Source organism: Vanessa cardui, chromosome 9, assembly GCF_905220365.1.
Source record: "Vanessa cardui chromosome 9, ilVanCard2.1, whole genome shotgun sequence".
Taxonomy (NCBI): domain Eukaryota; kingdom Metazoa; phylum Arthropoda; class Insecta; order Lepidoptera; family Nymphalidae; genus Vanessa; species Vanessa cardui.
Window position 1 is genome coordinate 1,148,706 of NC_061131.1, and position 17,925 is coordinate 1,166,630.

The following is a 17,925-nucleotide window of genomic DNA, read 5'->3' on the forward strand; positions in this document are numbered from 1 at the left end:
CATTTATATTTAAATGCATAGGACATAAAAATTTTAAAATGTGGCTGTCTGTTATTTACCTTCGTTTAATGAAAACGAGTAAAATAAAAAAAATGTACAACATTAAACTGTCACTGTCACATGTCGTTGTCACTTGTCAGTACCAATAGGTCTTCATTCAAAAGTCGAAAACATCGTAACTCGGTAAAGAAAACAGTAGTTACCCAACATGTTAAGAAACGTTTTCCGTAACAGTCGGTGGCTGGTACGAAGAAAAATCAATAGTTCTGCAGTGTGCTCTTTACAGAACAATCCTATAAAGAAAACTTTACAATCTCTATTTTACAATAATAATTCAAGTAGTCGGCTATTCAGTTCTAGTTCTCAAGAAAGTCAGATTTCGGACAACTTAAGCCCAGCAGTGTACGATAAAATATGTACAGAAACACTGGAATCTCTTTCCGAATATTTTGAAGAGCTGATAGATCAATCATCAAATTTAAAAGGAGCTGATGTAACTTTCAGTGTAAGGATAATCACTTATTCTTTATTTTTATTCATAGTTGTTATTTACCAAACAATATTGCTTACATACTTCCTTTAATGCAAGTGTATTTAAATTGTTAGTTTATCTGTTATCAATGTTTAAAAAAAGTAAAGCAAGTAACAGCTTGTAAATTACCCACTGCTGGGCTAAGCCCTCCTCTTTCATTAAGGAGAGGGTTTGGAACATATTCCACCTCACTGTTCCAATGTGGGTTGGTGGAATGCACAGATGGCAGAATTTCGGTGAAATTAGACACATGCAAGATTCCTCATGATGTTTTTCTTTACCGCTGAGCATGAGATGAATTATAAACACTAATTAAGCAAATATATATAGTGGTACTTGCCTGGGCTTGAATGAAATCATCGGTTAAGATACATGCATTCTAACCACTGGCCCATCTCAGCTTTTCAAAGTTTAATTTGCTATAATAATATTACAGGATGGTGTGCTGACGGTGGCTTTAGGATCAAATTATGGAACATATGTAATAAATCGACAAACACCCAACAAACAAATCTGGCTGAGCTCACCCACATCTGGACCTAAGAGATATGACCTCATTTTAGACAACGGTGGATACTGGTTGTATAAACACGACGGAGTAACGTTACATCAACTCTTACAAAATGAATTATCGAAAATTGTAGACAACGCTGATTTTGGAAAGTGCAGTCACGCTGTAGTATAAATTATTTAATTGTGGAAATATATAAATAGGTTACAATTTATTTTTTTGTTTTATTTATTTTTATTCAAAATGGAAGTGATAGAGGATGGTAATATTATGGACAGGATACCTATCCTGTTGCAACGGGACTTAGAATATTATCAGGTAATTTGAAATGAAATTACCATAAGTACTTTGAGTAACAACCTTTAAAATATTTCATATATACAGAGATGTCAGAAAAAATAATAATTTTATAAATGTTTTACAGAAAAATCAAACAGTATTATCAGAAAATATTTGTCGGAGTGTAGTAGGAGGTAGACTGGACTTCCCGAGGAGTGCGTCTTTTGCTGCTGTTAAAATTGTGTTGTGGTTGGAAGAAGAATTCACGATTGCCTTTCAGTATGTATTCGTACAATTTTTAAATTCATAGATGTAATTATTAAGGTTATAATTATTACTGACAAATATTTTTCAAAAATAAAAACCACAGATTAAATAGGATGAATATTTTAATTAATATGATAAATGTTAATGAATATAAAGAGCTGCTCAACCTTAGTTTGCTGGGGTAAGATATTTATTAGTCTCCAAATGCCATATATCTAATCTAAACAGGCGTTCAATCAGATTCACACTTAAAATAAATTGATTTTAGTCAGTTCAACTGTTAAGAGTACTTATGAAATTGCTTTATGTAACTGACGTACAGTTACATAAAGTAGATTAAATATTTAAAAATTATTTTTAGGTTTTTCTTTGAATTACTGTGAATCAAATAAGATTTTTAAGTGTTAAAATAAATTAAATATTTTTAGGCATGGTTCTGGGATGTTTGTCACATTAGAAGATGAAAAACAAGATGGCGGTGTTGCCAAAACATCAGATCCAGATAAATTTGCACAATTAGCTACTAAATCGAGTGATGCACTTCTTGGTAAGTTTTAGTTATTGTTATTTAAACTAAGCTAATTTTTTCTGGATGGTTGGCCATATTGTTAAGTCTATTTTATTAAAAACTAACTTTTGGTGTCTTAATTTAATTAACATATAATATTATTATTAGGACTTGTAATTTTTATCATTGCCCTCATAAATCTATTTTCAACCGACTTCCAAAAGGAGGAGGTTATCAATTCGTCTGTGTTTTTTTTTTTTTTTTTATGTTTGTTACCTCATAACTTTTCACTGGGTGGACCGATTTTGATATTTTTTTTTGTTTGAAAGGTAGTGCTTCCCGTGGGGTCCCATTTTTTTTTATTTTTTTTTCCGATGATGGTATCCATGTGAAAACGACATAAGTCTTAAATTTGCGTTATGTATATGCGCGACAAATAGGTGAATAACTGAAAATCACGTTAACCAATTTTGATAATTCTTTTTTTATTATAAAATATATACTTCAAGAGTAATTTGGTGAAAGTTTGGTAAGGTTCTGAGCACAGGATCCATGACAAAGTGACGGAACGGAAGGGAACGGAACAATTCTGAGGAGCACGTTAGCGATACTCGGTCGAATCTTTTATTTATAGGTTATTTGGATATTTGAGTCACCTTCCGTAATGTGGTTATGTTTATGTAATTATCATAGTCGAATATTATAATCAACTAGCTACCCACTCCGGCTTCGCACGGGTGCAATACTGATACTAAATATACTACAGAATTTGTTTATATACGACATCACATCGCAAACTTCTAAAATTATGAGTGTTTCTTTACTATATTGTTCATGTATTATATACACAAACCTTCCCCTTGAATCACACTATCTTTTAAAAAAAACCGCATCAAAATCCGTTGCGTAGATTTAAAGATATAGGGACAGAGAAAGCGACTTTGTTTTATATTATGTAGTGATGGAACTCCTATACGGCTCGCAGTTAGGGTGCGATATGGGGCAGAATTTCTTACTATCTTTAATCAAATTTTGTGTATGTGATGTGATGTCATATGATGTACGAAATATAGTTGGTCTTTTTCAAAGTTTTTTTGCTGAGTTCGATTACAGCTCTTTCGAGGGATCCTTGTAGTTCACGCCGCGTGACGTATTAAATCCGCATTTTCGAAAGTCTATTTTTGCTTTATTCGCAAGTTTCCTTTGAAATTGTCCTCGAAGTAGTTTCTGACTCATATAAACGGAACGCTTAATCTATCCATATTAAAAAAAATAGTTAGTCAACATCAGCTTCACTTAAAATCAAAAAATAAATAAAATTTTAACAAAAAGAAAAACCGACTTCAAACGAAACACTATTTTAAAACAAATGAATATGCACGAAAAAGTAATAAAAATAATTGCGTATTCAACATATTTTTTAGAGTCTTCCTAAGTTAAATGAAATGAAAAATATTAGACTACTTAAAAGTCGATTAACGATTATATCATGTAGTTATAGTTATTGGTATATTTGGAGTCGGTGTCAGCCAATAAAACCCTACAGTATATCTATCAAAAAACAATACGAGAATACTTTAACAAATATGTTTTTTACACAATAATATACTGGATCAATCAAGGGGCTCGTATCGCTTCTTTCTTTTGATTGTTGGGGCAAGGGCACCGTGGCTGACACCGGCTCCAAATATACCAATAACTATAACTACATGATATAATCGTTAATCGACTTTTAAGTAGTCTAATATTTTCATTTCATTTAACTTAGGAAGACTCTAAAAAATATGTTGAATACGCAATTATTTTTATTACTTTTTCGTGCATATTCATTTGTTTTAAAATAGTGTTTTGTTTGAAGTCGGTTTTTCTTTTTGTTATAATTTTATTTATATAATAGCAATAAAAATATTTGTTCATTTCCATGACAGCTATAGTGTCTATCTCATTAAAATCCAAAGTACTATATATATAAGAAAACCTTAGATTTACCTAGATTTAGATATTCCATGCAATTTGCACAACTATAGTGTGTTCATTTCAGTTAAGTACACTAGGTAACTCAACATGACATTTGAGTACATTGACATTTCAAATCAAATCAAATCAAAATAAACTTTATTCAAGTAGGCTTTTACAAGCACTTTTGAATCGTCATTTTACAATTAAGTGAAGCTACCACCGGTTCGGAAAGAAACTCAGTAGTTACTCTATTTGAAAGTATTATAGATGAAATTTATTTTCAGAACATCTTCATGTCCTTGCCCAAGAGGCACTCGATCACGCGGACTTGCCGGTACTAACCGCTACTTTAGGAGCTGCAGCGCTCTTGAAGAACACCCTTTATTGCTACGTCCAACACGTTGAAGACTCTGGAAACTCTGAAAGACATTCAATATTACAAGTAATAAATACGCCAGTAGAATGTATATTTATTTATTATTGGTTTTATTTTTACAAAATATTATTGCCCTGAAGTTAACAAATCAAATTATCGATTATTATCAATTGTCGTTCCATTTACTCTTTTGTTTTTTTTTTTTTAATCCGTTTGCGCGGGAAAACATCTTGTATTATATTATACAGCCTTTTTTTCTAAAATCGATAGACACTTTTATGAAATCGAATACCCTAAGAAAATATGAGTTTATTAAATATGTAATTATAATATAAATAAAGATAATATACTCGTAAGCATAAAGAAGTATTTCTAACACAAGTAAAAATATAATTAAAGTACAACATTTTGCACTAATTTTATTATAGTTTTTTATGACCCGTTGCCATACATATACACGTGACTTTAAAGCTTTTGAACCGTTTTTTTATAGATTCCATTATGATTTACGTCATTACGTCGTTAGTAATTGTTTCTTAATTATTCCAATTGTGTAGTTTGATTGCATGATTCAGTGTAATATAGTATAATATTTGCATACCAAAACGGTTGAATATGATAAGGACATAATTACTGTAAGATCTTATGTAACCATATTCTTGCAAATAAATTTCATTAAATTTCATTTCATTTCTTGAACAGAGCAAGTGGATATACCTGAGTATGAAATTTATATTGCAATTAGATGCTTTGAGATCATTAGGATTGTTGATTTTTTTCTTAACAAACAAAATATGTTTACTTATATGCGTGTAGGTATTGAAGTTGAAGGAAATATTAGCCTTTCTTTAAATCGATAAAGAAATTTTGGTAGCAAAGTTGTGACGGTAGGTACATAATCATATCACACATCAATCACCATTCAAACCGGAACATATGACGATACTAAGTATTGCTGTTTAGCGGAAGCATATCGGATGAGTGAACAAGTGATGAATATAGATGGTATCTTTTTTATCATATCGGTAGGCTGATGGGCAGTTGGTCACCACCGTCCATAGACAATGACGCTGAAAGAAATACTAACCATTTCTTACATTGCCCATGCGCCATCAACCTTAAAATTAACATGTCCCTTGTGCCTGTTCTGGTACGAGCTCATAAGAAAAAAAATACTGATTGATGTTTGGCGGTAAAATATATTTGTTATATGTTTTATTAGTTGGTAAATACTTCGTTTATTATATCGCTGTCGTTCGACTACTAGGTCCTCTATAATGTTGTCTTAAATTTTCGCGATTAAACATTGAAATAAAACTAGTTATAACGGATTTGAATCGCGTATATTAATTATTTTTGGCATCCCGACGTTTCGAGCACTTTACAGCGTTCGTGGTCACGGGTAGACAGTCTACTATTTATTATTACAGTTATTACTAGTTTTAGATGTTGTATAGAATGCTTTCCAACGAACTGATTTGTTTTTTATAAATCAATAAATTGTTTTAGGCTTGTTACAAGCGCTACAGTACAATGTCCGAAGCTGTTGGAGAAAGAGTACTCGATCTCCATAATCGTGTTCTATCTCTGTATATACTGCAAGATTCGGGCGGTAGACCGATAGACGACCAGTCTAACACTGTATATGAATCTGGTACCCCCTCGGTTCAAGGGTGGTGGTTGTATATGAACGGTGAGATCAATTTCTAATATATTTAGTTTAATAAAACAAAAAATATGTTTAGATCATTTTATATAAATCCATATACAATAGAATAGAATAGAAAGAGATACAGAGAGAGAGAGAGGGAGAGAGAGAGAGAGAGAGAGAGAGAGAGAGAGAGAGGTAGGAATAACGCTTATGTCTGGCTTGAAGATTTCTGCCAGTTCACGTACTGTAAGCAGCTTAAAATTTCTTCCTATTTCGCTCCAAAAACACATTGATTAAAACGAATCCTAATTGGGTGTTTCCTATTTTATAAACAAAATTGTTTATAATTAAATTAAACGTTGCAATTTTAATCGTAATACATATTACAACACTCTTACTCAAAGGGAGTACTGAGTTTCTTGTTAGTATTCCTCAATTAAATTTTCTATTTCACATTATCAGTTTGAACAAACGGTCCAATCAAAGTAATTCGGAGACGTCAATGGTCTTATAAAAAGTAGATATTCGCACACTTTTAAATAAGGTTTATTTGTGAATTGCAGGTAGCAAAAAAGATCTATGGGATACGGTCCCACCGAAGATGGCACAGAGAATATTCGCCGGCATGTTGAATGAAACTCTTACCATACTCACCGTCCGATATTGCCAGGTATCTAAAATTATATACAACATCATCCTCCGCCCTTATTCCAATTTACTTCTTCCATACTTACATCTGACGTCATCTCACAAGTAATATACTTTCCAGCCATATCATCTTTCACACAATTCATCCAATGTTTCTTTGGTCGTCCTTCTATATTTATCTATATTTAAAATTATATGCATATATATTAAAAAACTGCTAGAATGAGCTCCATTCTCCAAGAAAAGGTTGAGAGGACATTCCACCACTCTTTATATTTTTTTTGTAAAGAGTTTTTATATTTTAAATAAAATACACAGCTAATAAACATATCTTACAGACAAACACGACGGCTGCAACAACACCTCTCCTTATAAACGACATACTGAATATTTTGCTCTGTGTCGCGCAATTGTTGCCCGCGATATGCGCGGACGGTTCGGACTTGGCCGGTTTAGAATCTTCCAAGCAGTCACGTGATGTACGCGATGTACACGCGAAATGCAATGAGTTATTCAAGTGCATGGTATACAGGGGATCGGATTTGCATTTTTTACACCAGGTAAGACACATTGGTATATGTCACCGCAATGATGTTGTAGTAAACAGATATGTTATTAACGCGCAAAAAGTGAAGACTAGAAAACGTCCTAATTGGGACGTTTGCCTTTAGTCGTTTTACGTAGTAATATGTTACAATACATCATACTTACGTAGTAATACGTTTTGCGTAATTAAAACATCTAGTTATACCTTTAACTTATTGTTTTTATCAAGCTATCCTTTTTACTTTTCACGAAATGTAAAAATAAACTAAAATAAACGCTCCCCGGCGCGGCACACTTTTTTCTGTTGTTTAGTATGGATATAACATATCTGTTTATTAGAATATCATTGTGTCACCGTAAGATTACAAAATTCGTTAGATCACAATATGTCTCGTCAGATTGTAATCTGTCGAAATATTGTGAACTGTTAAATATGATTGCAATGTAGTGTATTATTTTTTGCTATATTGTAATCTCTTCCTCCTTGCCTCCTTCCAAATGAGTATCCCAAAATTCTATGATCTATCTTGATTATTATTATTGTTATTTCTTCGTAATTTTATCATTGTCTTTGTGGTTATTTGTTAATATAATTTTGTAAATTACAGGCGTTCACAGAAGAAGAAACAAATCTAACCAAAGATACCGCTTATCCTTGGTTCACGTTCGTAAGTCCGAACCTCTTCGACGGGCTCAATGACAAAGCGGCGAAGACGACACAGGATCTGTCTACGAAAACTGCTTTGGGGTTGGACTTTATGGTCCTTTTGGCGCAACCACAACCTTCTTGGGCTTTACTTGTGAAGGTAAGTTTTATGAAATCGTAAATTAAATAATTTTTTTCTAGAAACTATGGCAGCGCATAGGATGGTTTATAGAATTAATGGAAATATTTAACAATAATCGCCTTTACTGCTTCCCTGCCTTTAATTGTAGGACTACCAAAAGTAATAAAATAATATTTCGTGTCCCATTAAGAAGAGCGTCTGACCAGATTATTCTGATCAATACTGTGATTGTATTAATATTAGGTTGGGGAAAAAGTCTTTTCGCATATAGTATGTATGAACTTGTAATAAAATCTCTTTGGCTATACCATTTGTATCTGGCTGGTTTTGGTATCATTAAAAAGTTTTAATTTTAAAGAAGGCACTTCCAAATTCAAATTAGGAATTTGTGTGATTTTCATTTGTTTTTGTTGTTGTTAAAATGAGTGAATCTAAAGAAGAAATTCGATACATTTTAAAATTTTACTATAAAAAAGGTAAAAATGCAACTCAAGCCGCGAAAAAAATTTGTGATGTTTATGGACCTAATGCAGTATCTGTGAGAGTAGCGCAAGTTTGGTTTAAGCGTTTTCAAGCCGGAAATTTTGATATCAAAGATGCATCTTGCTCTGGTCGCCCTGTTACGGACAAAATTGATGCCATTTTTGAAAAAGTGGAGCAAGATCGGCATATTAGTAGTTACGATGTGGCTGAAGAACTGGCAATTGACCACAAAAAGGTTTTGACTCATTTGAATGAAGCTGGGTACACAAAAAAGCTCGATATATGGGTGCCTCATGAACTCACTGAAAGAAACCTAATGAACCGTGTACTCATTTGTGATTCTTTATTACGACGTAATGAAACCGAACCATTTTTGAAGAAGCTGATAACTGGTGATGAAAAGTGGATCACATACGACAAGAACGTGCGAAAAAGATCGTGGTCAAAGGCCGGTCAAGCTTCACAAACTGTGGCAAAACCCGGATTAACTCGCAACAAGGTAATGCTGTGTGTATGGTGGGATTGGAAGGGCATCATTCATTATGAGCTGTTACCGCCCGGCAGGACCATCGATTCAGAACCTTATTGCGAACAATTGATGAGATTGAAGCAAGAAATTGAGAGAAAGCGGCCAGAATTGATCAACAGAAGGGGTGTGGTTTTTCACCATGACAACGCTAGACCTCACACATCTTTAGCCACTCAACAAAAATTACGAGAGCTTGGCTGGGAGGTATTCATGTATCCGCCGTATAGTCCTGACCTTGCACCTTCAGATTTTCATCTGTTTCGGTCTCTGCAGAATTCCTTAGGCAGTGTTAGGTTAACATCACGAGAGGACTGCCAAAACCACTTGTCGCAGTTTTTCGATCAGAAGCCCCAAAATTTTTACAGCAATGGGATCATGTCACTACCAATAAGATGGCAAAAAGTTATGGAACAAAATGGCACCTACATATTTTAGTCAAATGTAAATAAACTATAAAAAATCTTTTTGAATTTTCATATAAAATACGAAGAAACTTTTTCCCCAACCTATTAAATTGACGTAATTTTGTACGTTTTGAAACATTTATACCGTTAATTTTCCAATCCTGTGTGATAACACTACAATAAAAAATAGCCTATAAATTTCCAACTGCTGGGCCTGATATCCCTTTGAGGAGATGAATTGGAACATATTCCGCAAAACTGTTCCAATATGGTGGAATACACATGTGGCTGAATTTCTATAAAACAAATGCAGGTTTCCTCACGATGAATTATAAACACAAATTAAGCACATGAACAGTCAACGATACTTGCCTGGGTTGAACCCGCAATCATCGGTTAAGATTCACGCGGTCATATTGCCTGAGAACGCTAAGTTTTCGTTAAGTTATGGTTATAACCTTTGATAACGCAAATGTAATAGTTTCGTTTTTTTAAGGTGCTTATGATGAGAAATTGTCACCTGTCCAATATTCTATTGATTGATGCGATGCGTAACATGTCAGTGGATAATTCCCGCTGGCCCGCCGACGGCCTGTGGTACAACGTGCGCGGCTGCCAGGAGAAGTGTGAAGGGTTTTTGTGCACCGCTGATGGTTTTTGTAGATTCAAAGGCGATAATGATGGTAAGGAATGGTAACCTTTAATTTCTTGAAAATATGATAATGTAGTGATTTCAAATGTTGTGTTTACTTAACAAACGCTTGCTGAACTCTAGATAGATTAAAATAATGTACAAAGGTATTGTGCACCATAAAAGGTCTAAAACGCCCGCAATGGTATACATCTGTCTCTCATAACAAGATAGCCATTTTTTTAATCTTTACTTTTGCCGAGAAATGGCTTAACTACTAAGCAATATAAAGCAATACATCATTCATTCTTAATCAATGAAGTATCTTAAAACATTGTGCATTTAACATAGATCAATATGACCTAGATTTGATTGACAAGGCTAAAACGTTGTATATACTGCGTAATTCCACTGATCGACTCACCAAATCTCCTAAATAAATCCGCCTGGCTTAAATTTAGCATATTTACTCTTTTCCTTGTTTATGGACTTGTAAGATATAATTATTATCAAACAGTTACAGTAATTTGAAAAAAAAATTATCTAAATTTAAATATGTTATTAATTGCTCAGCGGGCGAGGAATACGCTCGCGCGGTGGGAGCGCTCACCAACATATTGGTGACGATAGCGAGTAAAGCTGAGTTGAAGTCTACTCTCTGTTACGCTTTGGAAATATCGGGACGAGAGTGGGCTGCTTGTTTGGATAAGAGACAGGTTCGTGCGATTTTCGACTTTATTACTGATTAATAATGGATAAATTATTAATAATGGATAAATTATGAATAATTATTAATAATGGATAAAAGCAATTTTAACAATAGTAACGATGAACCATAGAATATAAAATATCGTATTCTTTGATTGAGTCTCACATATGCTTATATCACTAATAAAAATCCATGTCGCTTTATAAAAGTCGAAGTTCTGAGAAAAAGATACAAAATAAATAATTGAATAAAACCTACTTTGTTCTTTGAAAAATAAATAAATAATGTGACTTTGCCATCAGGTCTGGTGTGACCGTAGACCGCCCTGGCTGGCAGGTCTGCTGTCGGTAGTTGGCACATCCATGCAATTCATTCCACCCATACTCGTTAACGCGGTGCAAACAGGCGCCTCTATGTACCAGGTCAGATATTTTACTAAAAATCGTGACTGAAATTTTTGTTTAGATAGGGTGTCATTGACCTCGGATGGGAGTCGAGATGGCCCAGTGGTTAAAACGCGTGCATCTTAACCGATGATTGCGGGTTCAAATCCAGGCAAGCACCGCTGATTCATGTGCTTAATTTGTCTTTATAATTCATCTCGTGCTCAGCGGTGAAGGAAAACACCGTGCTTAATGTGCATTCCACCAACCCGCATTGGAACAAAGTGGTGGAATATGTACCAAACCCTCTCCTTAATGGAAGAGGAGGCCTTGTCTCAGCAGTGGGAAATATACAGGCTGTTACTTTACTTTACTTTTACTTTACTTTATATTGACCTCTGCTTCACTTTATATAAATTGTACTTTTTCAGACCATGTCATTATGTCTCACATGCATATCAAGAATGCTAGATTGCATTCCCCGTTGTTTTATAAACGCAGCCGCCATATTGGAGGGTGCTCTGCCTTCGAAGGTGAACCCAGTCGGTGGGTCAGTGTTACTGCAAATGCTGGTGACGATAACTTATGAGGAGTTACAGAAGTGGGCCAAGATGGAAATGGTCAAGGAGAAGAACGGTGAGATATAATAGAGAGAGAGAGAGAGAGAGAGTAGACATATATTAATCATTTTAATTTTACCGATGGCCAGTCCATACTTTGTCATTACATACATATATATTTTTCTTGGTGGTAGGGCTTTGTGCAAGCCCGTCTGGGTAGGTACCACCCGCTCATCAGTTATTCTACCGCAAAATAATAGTACTCAGTATTGTTGTGTTCCGGTTTGAAGGGTGAGTGAGCCAGTGTAACTACAGGCACAAGGGACATAACATCTTAGTTCCCAAGGTTGGTGGCGCATTGACGATGTAAGGAATAGTTAATATTTCTTACAGCGTCATTGTCTATGGGTGATGGTGACCACTTACCATCAGGTGGCACATATGCTCGTCCGCCAACCTATACCATAAAAAAAAAAACCTATGCCAACCTTAAAATGTCCATAGCCATGTAAAAATATTTGACATCGTTTTGGCGCAAAATCTTTGGTTGATGAACGTCGACGAAGTTGTTATCGGAAGTTTGGAAATATAATTGAAATGAATATAAGTATTGTATTGTAAATAATGCGTATTATGGTAACTTGAGTTGAATTTCACAAAACCAACTACCGAAAATTAATAAGCCTGTAATTACTGATTTACCAAATTAATATTCATCATCTTATAATAATAATAATAATATTTATTGGTCAAAGTCGCACTACAACACAATAACAATTTTATTCATGATTAAAAACAGTATAAAAAAGACACAAAAAATAAATTTACACAAAAAAAATATTATTATAATAAGAAAAAGGAAAAAATATATATTAGTTAAGTTTTTGTTATATATGTATATTTATCACTGGCGTTATATAAATATTATATTTTAATTCGATTTGTATTTACTGACAATTTTTGTGTCTGTGGTGTCGATAGATGCCGCTGTTAAGTAATAAGATTTAAGTTGTATGCTTTATTTCTAGTTTCAAATGGTGATGCTCATGATATGAATGTCAGACAAAACAACACGAAATCGAAGCAACTACGGACTGTGACATTCAATCGGACGAGTAAGTATTATATCATAATATCATATGTAATCGATAAGAAACACACACCACAAACATATACTAACAATAAAAAAAAGAAAAAAAAATAATAATACATATATACATAAAATATCTATCTATATAAAAAGTATGTACATAAAAGTCAGTACGATCGAGAGCCTCCGGCAAGAAGACATCGAAGGCAGAGGAGATATTCGCTGGTTTTCGATCTACAGTAGTTAATAAGCTGATAATGTTAGAATAGTAACTACTGTAAATCTCTGTACGCCAAAAATTGACACAAAAATATTAAATTAAATTTAAAAAAAGGCACGGGCAACTGTGAGCCCGTGGATGTAGCGTAAAATAAAAACATCATATGTAACGGTCCAAAGACTTGTCAGACAATAAGACTGTACAAGAATTGTTTAGTTACATACACAGGTAGATTTATATATAGAGATGACATTAATTGTAATTAATAACGAGCTGAGATGGCCCAGTGGTTCAAACCCAGGAAAGTATGGTCAACACTGAATATTTATGTGCTTAATTTGTGTTTATAATTCATCTCGTGTTCGTCGATGAAGGAAAACATCGTGAGGAAACCTTCATGTGTCTAATTTCATAGAAATTCAACCAAACCGCATTGGAACAGCGCGGTGGAATAAGTTTTAAAACTTCTCCTCAAAGGAAGAAGGCCTTAGCCCAGCAGTGGGAAATTTAGTTCTATTACAGTCATGAACCACTGTTAAGCTATCTTAATGATATTGCGTATCAAATCTTCAAAGTATCAAAAATCTTCATCAACTTTGTCAAACGAGTCCACACTATACTTGGACAGAAAGAGTCTTGGTGATGTAGCACTAGTGACCGCTTATCATGCCCATTTGCCAGTCAACCTACCTCTACCTATGGCATAAAAATGGTGGTATTTGTTTCAGTGACATCTTCCTCAGTCTCATTCGACGGTAGTCACAGTTCGCCATCTTCCATAGCGCTTGCTATCGCGGAGGCTCTGTGTTCGATCGACGAAGACCATAAGCACACGTCAGAGATAGAAAATTTGGTCGTTCAGACGAAGAAGCCTTATCTCTTAAGTGAAAACTTCGGACTTGAAGATTTTCCAGAATTCGCAGAGTTCTTTGAAGAGGTTTGTTAGGAAAGTTTTTGTTTATCAATATACTTCTAAGCCTTCAACTTGAAATGTCGATTTGGTTTTAGAGAATGTAATTTAGTTTGAAAATAAATTGGCCCTAATTGTATATTGTTTCTCACTTAAGTATATCATTCATTGATTGTTTGGGAAGTATTCGTGATGTCCTAGTTAGTTGGTCCTTCGCCCCGGATATATATGTTTTAGAATTCCATTTCCACACTAAATATTTGCTCACGATGACGTTGTATTTGTTTAATGAGAAAAGTCTTCTATATATTTTTTTTACTGTCTACTGAATATCTGGATGGTACCCATCCATCCAGATATTCAGTAGACATGACTCTGTTACTTTGCATTGCGAGTGTACTAGTACAGGATATATATGATCTTAATTCCATGTTTGATTGAATATTGTGCGTATTAGGAGAAGTTTATACGTATTGCAGTGCTAGTCGAGATGGCCCAGTGGTTAAAACGCGTGCATCTTAACCGATGATTGCGGGTTCAAACCCAGGCAAGCACCGCTGATTCATGTGCTTAATTTGTCTTTATAATTCATCTCGTACTCGGCGGTGAAGGAAAACATCGTGAGGAAACCTGCATGTGACAAACTTAATAGAAATTTTGCCACATGTGTATTCCACCAACCCGCATTGGAACAGCGTGGTGTGTTATAAATATGTTCCAAACCTTCTCCTCAAAGGGAGAGGAGGCCTTTAATAAATTTTATAATTTACAGGCTGTTGTTTGTATGAAAAGTATCGTATGTGTGGATTTCGATAAGATCTAGTAAAACAAGTATAGTTAAATTAAATCTAGTAACCAAGGATACCCTATCAAGAAATGCTTATATGACTTACTCTATATAAAATTGTACAGGGTAACGTTCCAGCTTCGAATTCAGAACGAGCGAGCGACGCCGCGGCTCTGACTAGTCAAATACTCATGACCTCGGCGGGGAGGGACAGCTTGAGAGTGAGTTAACTTTTTGTAAACTAAATATGTAATATAATAATTTATTATTAGTATTATCTGCACTTTTGAATCGTCATTTTACAGATTAATTTCATTAGGCTACCACCGGTTCGGGATTTTAAACTGTCAAAAGACAAAACTTAGTATTTCCAATTAAAAACAAATTACACATAACAATTACATACAATGAGCTTTTTGTATCTGTGTGACCTTGAACGTATATATTAACCCGAAGCTCATTAATAATTAATATTATAATCTCAGGATAATATTCCATATGTTTTATTTATTTTTGTCAGATGGATTGCTTGCTTATATCCACAAAAAAAACTCTATCTATAGTATTTCATAACATATTTACCCCACTAGGTGATCTACGACCATCTACAATTGCACTCTGAAAGGATATTCACAGAACTGGCCCTACAGAAGCCATCTGATGCGGGAATATCATTGAACAAGGCGCCGCTGTTGTACATAATGTTTCATATAGGAAAACGACCGTTCGATCAGGTAATTATGGTGATAAAGATCTGAATACATTAGGGATTTGATAGGTGGTAAGGCTTCCAATGCTGTTTGGATAGCGAGTAGTGTGTACGCTGGTTTTCATGGGTTCCACTCCGAGGTTCCGGGTTCGATTCCCGGTCGAATCGATTTAGGAAAAGTTCATTGTTTTTATTATTTTTGTTAGGCTTTGTGTAAAGTTGTCTGGTCAGGTGCCACCAACTCATGATATATACTTCTACAAGCAGCAATACTAGATGTGTTCCAGTATGAGTGAGTGAGCCAGTGTAACTTCACGTAGAAAGGACACCTTAGTTACTAAAGTTAGTGCAATATACACCATGTTGGTCATTGTTGATATACCTAAAAACTTGATTTTAAGATGACCTATTTTCTATTTTGACTACTTACATACATAAAATAATGTAACTACATAAAAGTTACTTCGATAAACATTCATTCTTAGCGATTAACTCAATGTTAGATTTTAAATTAACATGGTTATTTTTATGACTAAAGGTATTAATTTCGGGAGGTACAAATTACAAGACTGACCCGTGAATTAGACATTCGTAGATAATGTCGAAATATCGACCTCCACCGAACAAAAATAAAAAGCATGGTAAATATCCCGAAATTAATACCTTTAGTAATTAAATGTTTTACTGAATACACTCATGTGAATTAATAAATGAAAGGCAAAAAATAATTTAGTTTCCTTTTTCGCATATAATTATAATTTACACACTAAGTATGATCTTCACCAGTACCTTCAAGGAGACTGGACGATGCCCTGGAGTAAATTAGTCACGCTTGCCAAAGCGTGGTCGGGAGTGGAGGGCGCTAAGGTACACGTGAACAGACGGACAGACATTCGCCACGTCAAGACCAGCACGGACAAGCAAGTCCTGGAGCTGTATAATGTCTTCAAGTCACCGCCAGAGGGCCTTTTGTAGATTAGAAAAGATATATTTTAACAGTTATGGCTTATAGCAGTAAATTGCAGGATTGAATCATTATTATTTATAATAAAATTATTTGATCATTTTCTGTAGTTTTATTTAATTAAAATAATGGCCCTTCAGGTTTCATATTATATTGATAAGTTATTAAGTAATAACAAATATTTATAACTATTGAATTATAGTAAAAAAGTTCTAGGCCAGTCATGGATAGAGGTAGGATTGAAATCTATATTAATATTATAAATGTGAAAGTAACTGTGTCTGTCTGTTTGTCTTTATTTCACGACAAAACCGCTGAAACGAATTCGATGAAATTTGGTATGACGCAAACTTGAACTCTAAGAAAAGACATAGGTTACTTTTTGACAAGTATAGATAGTTCAATATATACATAAGTTTGATTGAAGAAGTTATATTTGAAAAATTAATAAATATAGTTCAGAGTGCTGAGTTCATTGCTGATGAATGACCCGTATGCGATCTTCAGTCACCGTCATCGCCAAACGTGTAACAAAAAAAAAATGCAAACGAATTGATAACCTTTTTAAAGTCAGTTGAAAATAATACCATTTCAGCGCCTTAAAAATGAACGTCAAAGCGTATAATTTGTATTTTTTATGAGAATCCGTCTTAAAAATATTATTCACGAGATACAGCGAATTAAAGTTCAATTCTGTAATCGTTTCGTAAAAAAGAACACCATTTTGAATTCCGTTAGGTTAGGTCAACACTAAGAAGTACGTTTCTTTAACGCTAGATGGCGTTGTAAAGTGATAAACATTGGTTCTGAATTAATATGAAATCGCACCAAGTGAAAACAAAACTAATACCCCCATTACACTTGCCTTTAACCGACGCCGTATAACGAGGAGTATTTACTTTTTGGTGTAAATATGTAATATAAATAAGTTTTGTATGTAATCGGTCTTTGTTGAAACTTTAAACAAATATTTGGGTTTACAATTTGTCTCGTGCTCGGCGTTGTTGTAAAACTTCGTGAGGAAACCAGCATGAGTCGGATTAAAATCTATCTAATGTCTATCCACCAATAATTATATATTCTACGGCCAAACAGCGATACTAAATGTTCTGTGTTCCAATTTGAAGGGTGAGTGAGGCATACAGGCACAAAGAACATTGCCATACTAAGATATTCCCCAAAAAGTTTACACACAAGAAGATTTTTTTTTCATCGCAGTAGGCTTACACAAGCTCTTTTGAATCGTCATGCATACTGGAAATCAACTGATACTACTTTTTTAGACACATGCAGGCTTACTCACGATGTTTTCCTTCACTGCTGAGCACGAGATGAATTATAAACACATATTAAGTATATGAATATACAGTGGTGCTTGCCTGAGTTTGAACCCGTAATCATTGGTTAAGATGATTACGGGTTATATACGCGTTTTAACCACTGGGCCATCTCGGCTCTCATTAAGGCTCATCTGTCTTTCA

The 17,925-nt window shown here is 34.3% G+C and overlaps 2 protein-coding genes across 2 annotated transcripts; both read left to right on the plus strand.

Moving 5' to 3' along the window:
- Positions 1-128: 128 nt before the first annotated feature.
- On the plus strand, positions 129-1,257 carry LOC124532493 (frataxin homolog, mitochondrial). Its single transcript, XM_047107402.1, has 2 exons — positions 129-505; positions 969-1,257. Exons 1-2 carry the CDS (start codon positions 209-211, stop codon positions 1,215-1,217), a joined length of 546 nt encoding a protein of 181 aa, XP_046963358.1. The 5' UTR covers positions 129-208; the 3' UTR covers positions 1,218-1,257.
- LOC124532492 lies at positions 1,128-16,546 on the plus strand. The gene is made up of 17 exons (XM_047107401.1): positions 1,128-1,361; positions 1,468-1,601; positions 2,018-2,136; positions 4,341-4,498; positions 5,942-6,125; positions 6,647-6,753; positions 7,070-7,291; positions 7,886-8,083; positions 9,978-10,164; positions 10,686-10,828; positions 11,124-11,243; positions 11,636-11,840; positions 12,793-12,879; positions 13,803-14,011; positions 14,897-14,992; positions 15,362-15,505; positions 16,267-16,546. Exons 1-17 carry the CDS (start codon positions 1,287-1,289, stop codon positions 16,453-16,455), a joined length of 2,577 nt encoding a protein of 858 aa, XP_046963357.1. The 5' UTR covers positions 1,128-1,286; the 3' UTR covers positions 16,456-16,546.
- The last annotated feature ends 1,379 nt before the right edge of the window (positions 16,547-17,925 follow it).

Bases quoted from the DNA above. Each gene is read 5' to 3' on its own strand.
- LOC124532493 (XM_047107402.1), top strand. From the start codon at position 209: ATGTTAAGAAACGTTTTCCGTAACAGTCGGTGGCTGGTACGAAGAAAA. The intron at 506-968 runs GTAAGGATAATC...ATAATATTACAG, and splicing joins GAGCTGATGTAACTTTCAGT to GATGGTGTGCTGACGGTGGC.
- LOC124532492 (XM_047107401.1), top strand. From the start codon at position 1,287: ATGGAAGTGATAGAGGATGGTAATATTATGGACAGGATACCTATCCTG. The intron at 14,012-14,896 runs GTTTGTTAGGAA...AAAATTGTACAG, and splicing joins TCGCAGAGTTCTTTGAAGAG to GGTAACGTTCCAGCTTCGAA. The intron at 14,993-15,361 runs GTGAGTTAACTT...TTACCCCACTAG, and splicing joins CGGGGAGGGACAGCTTGAGA to GTGATCTACGACCATCTACA.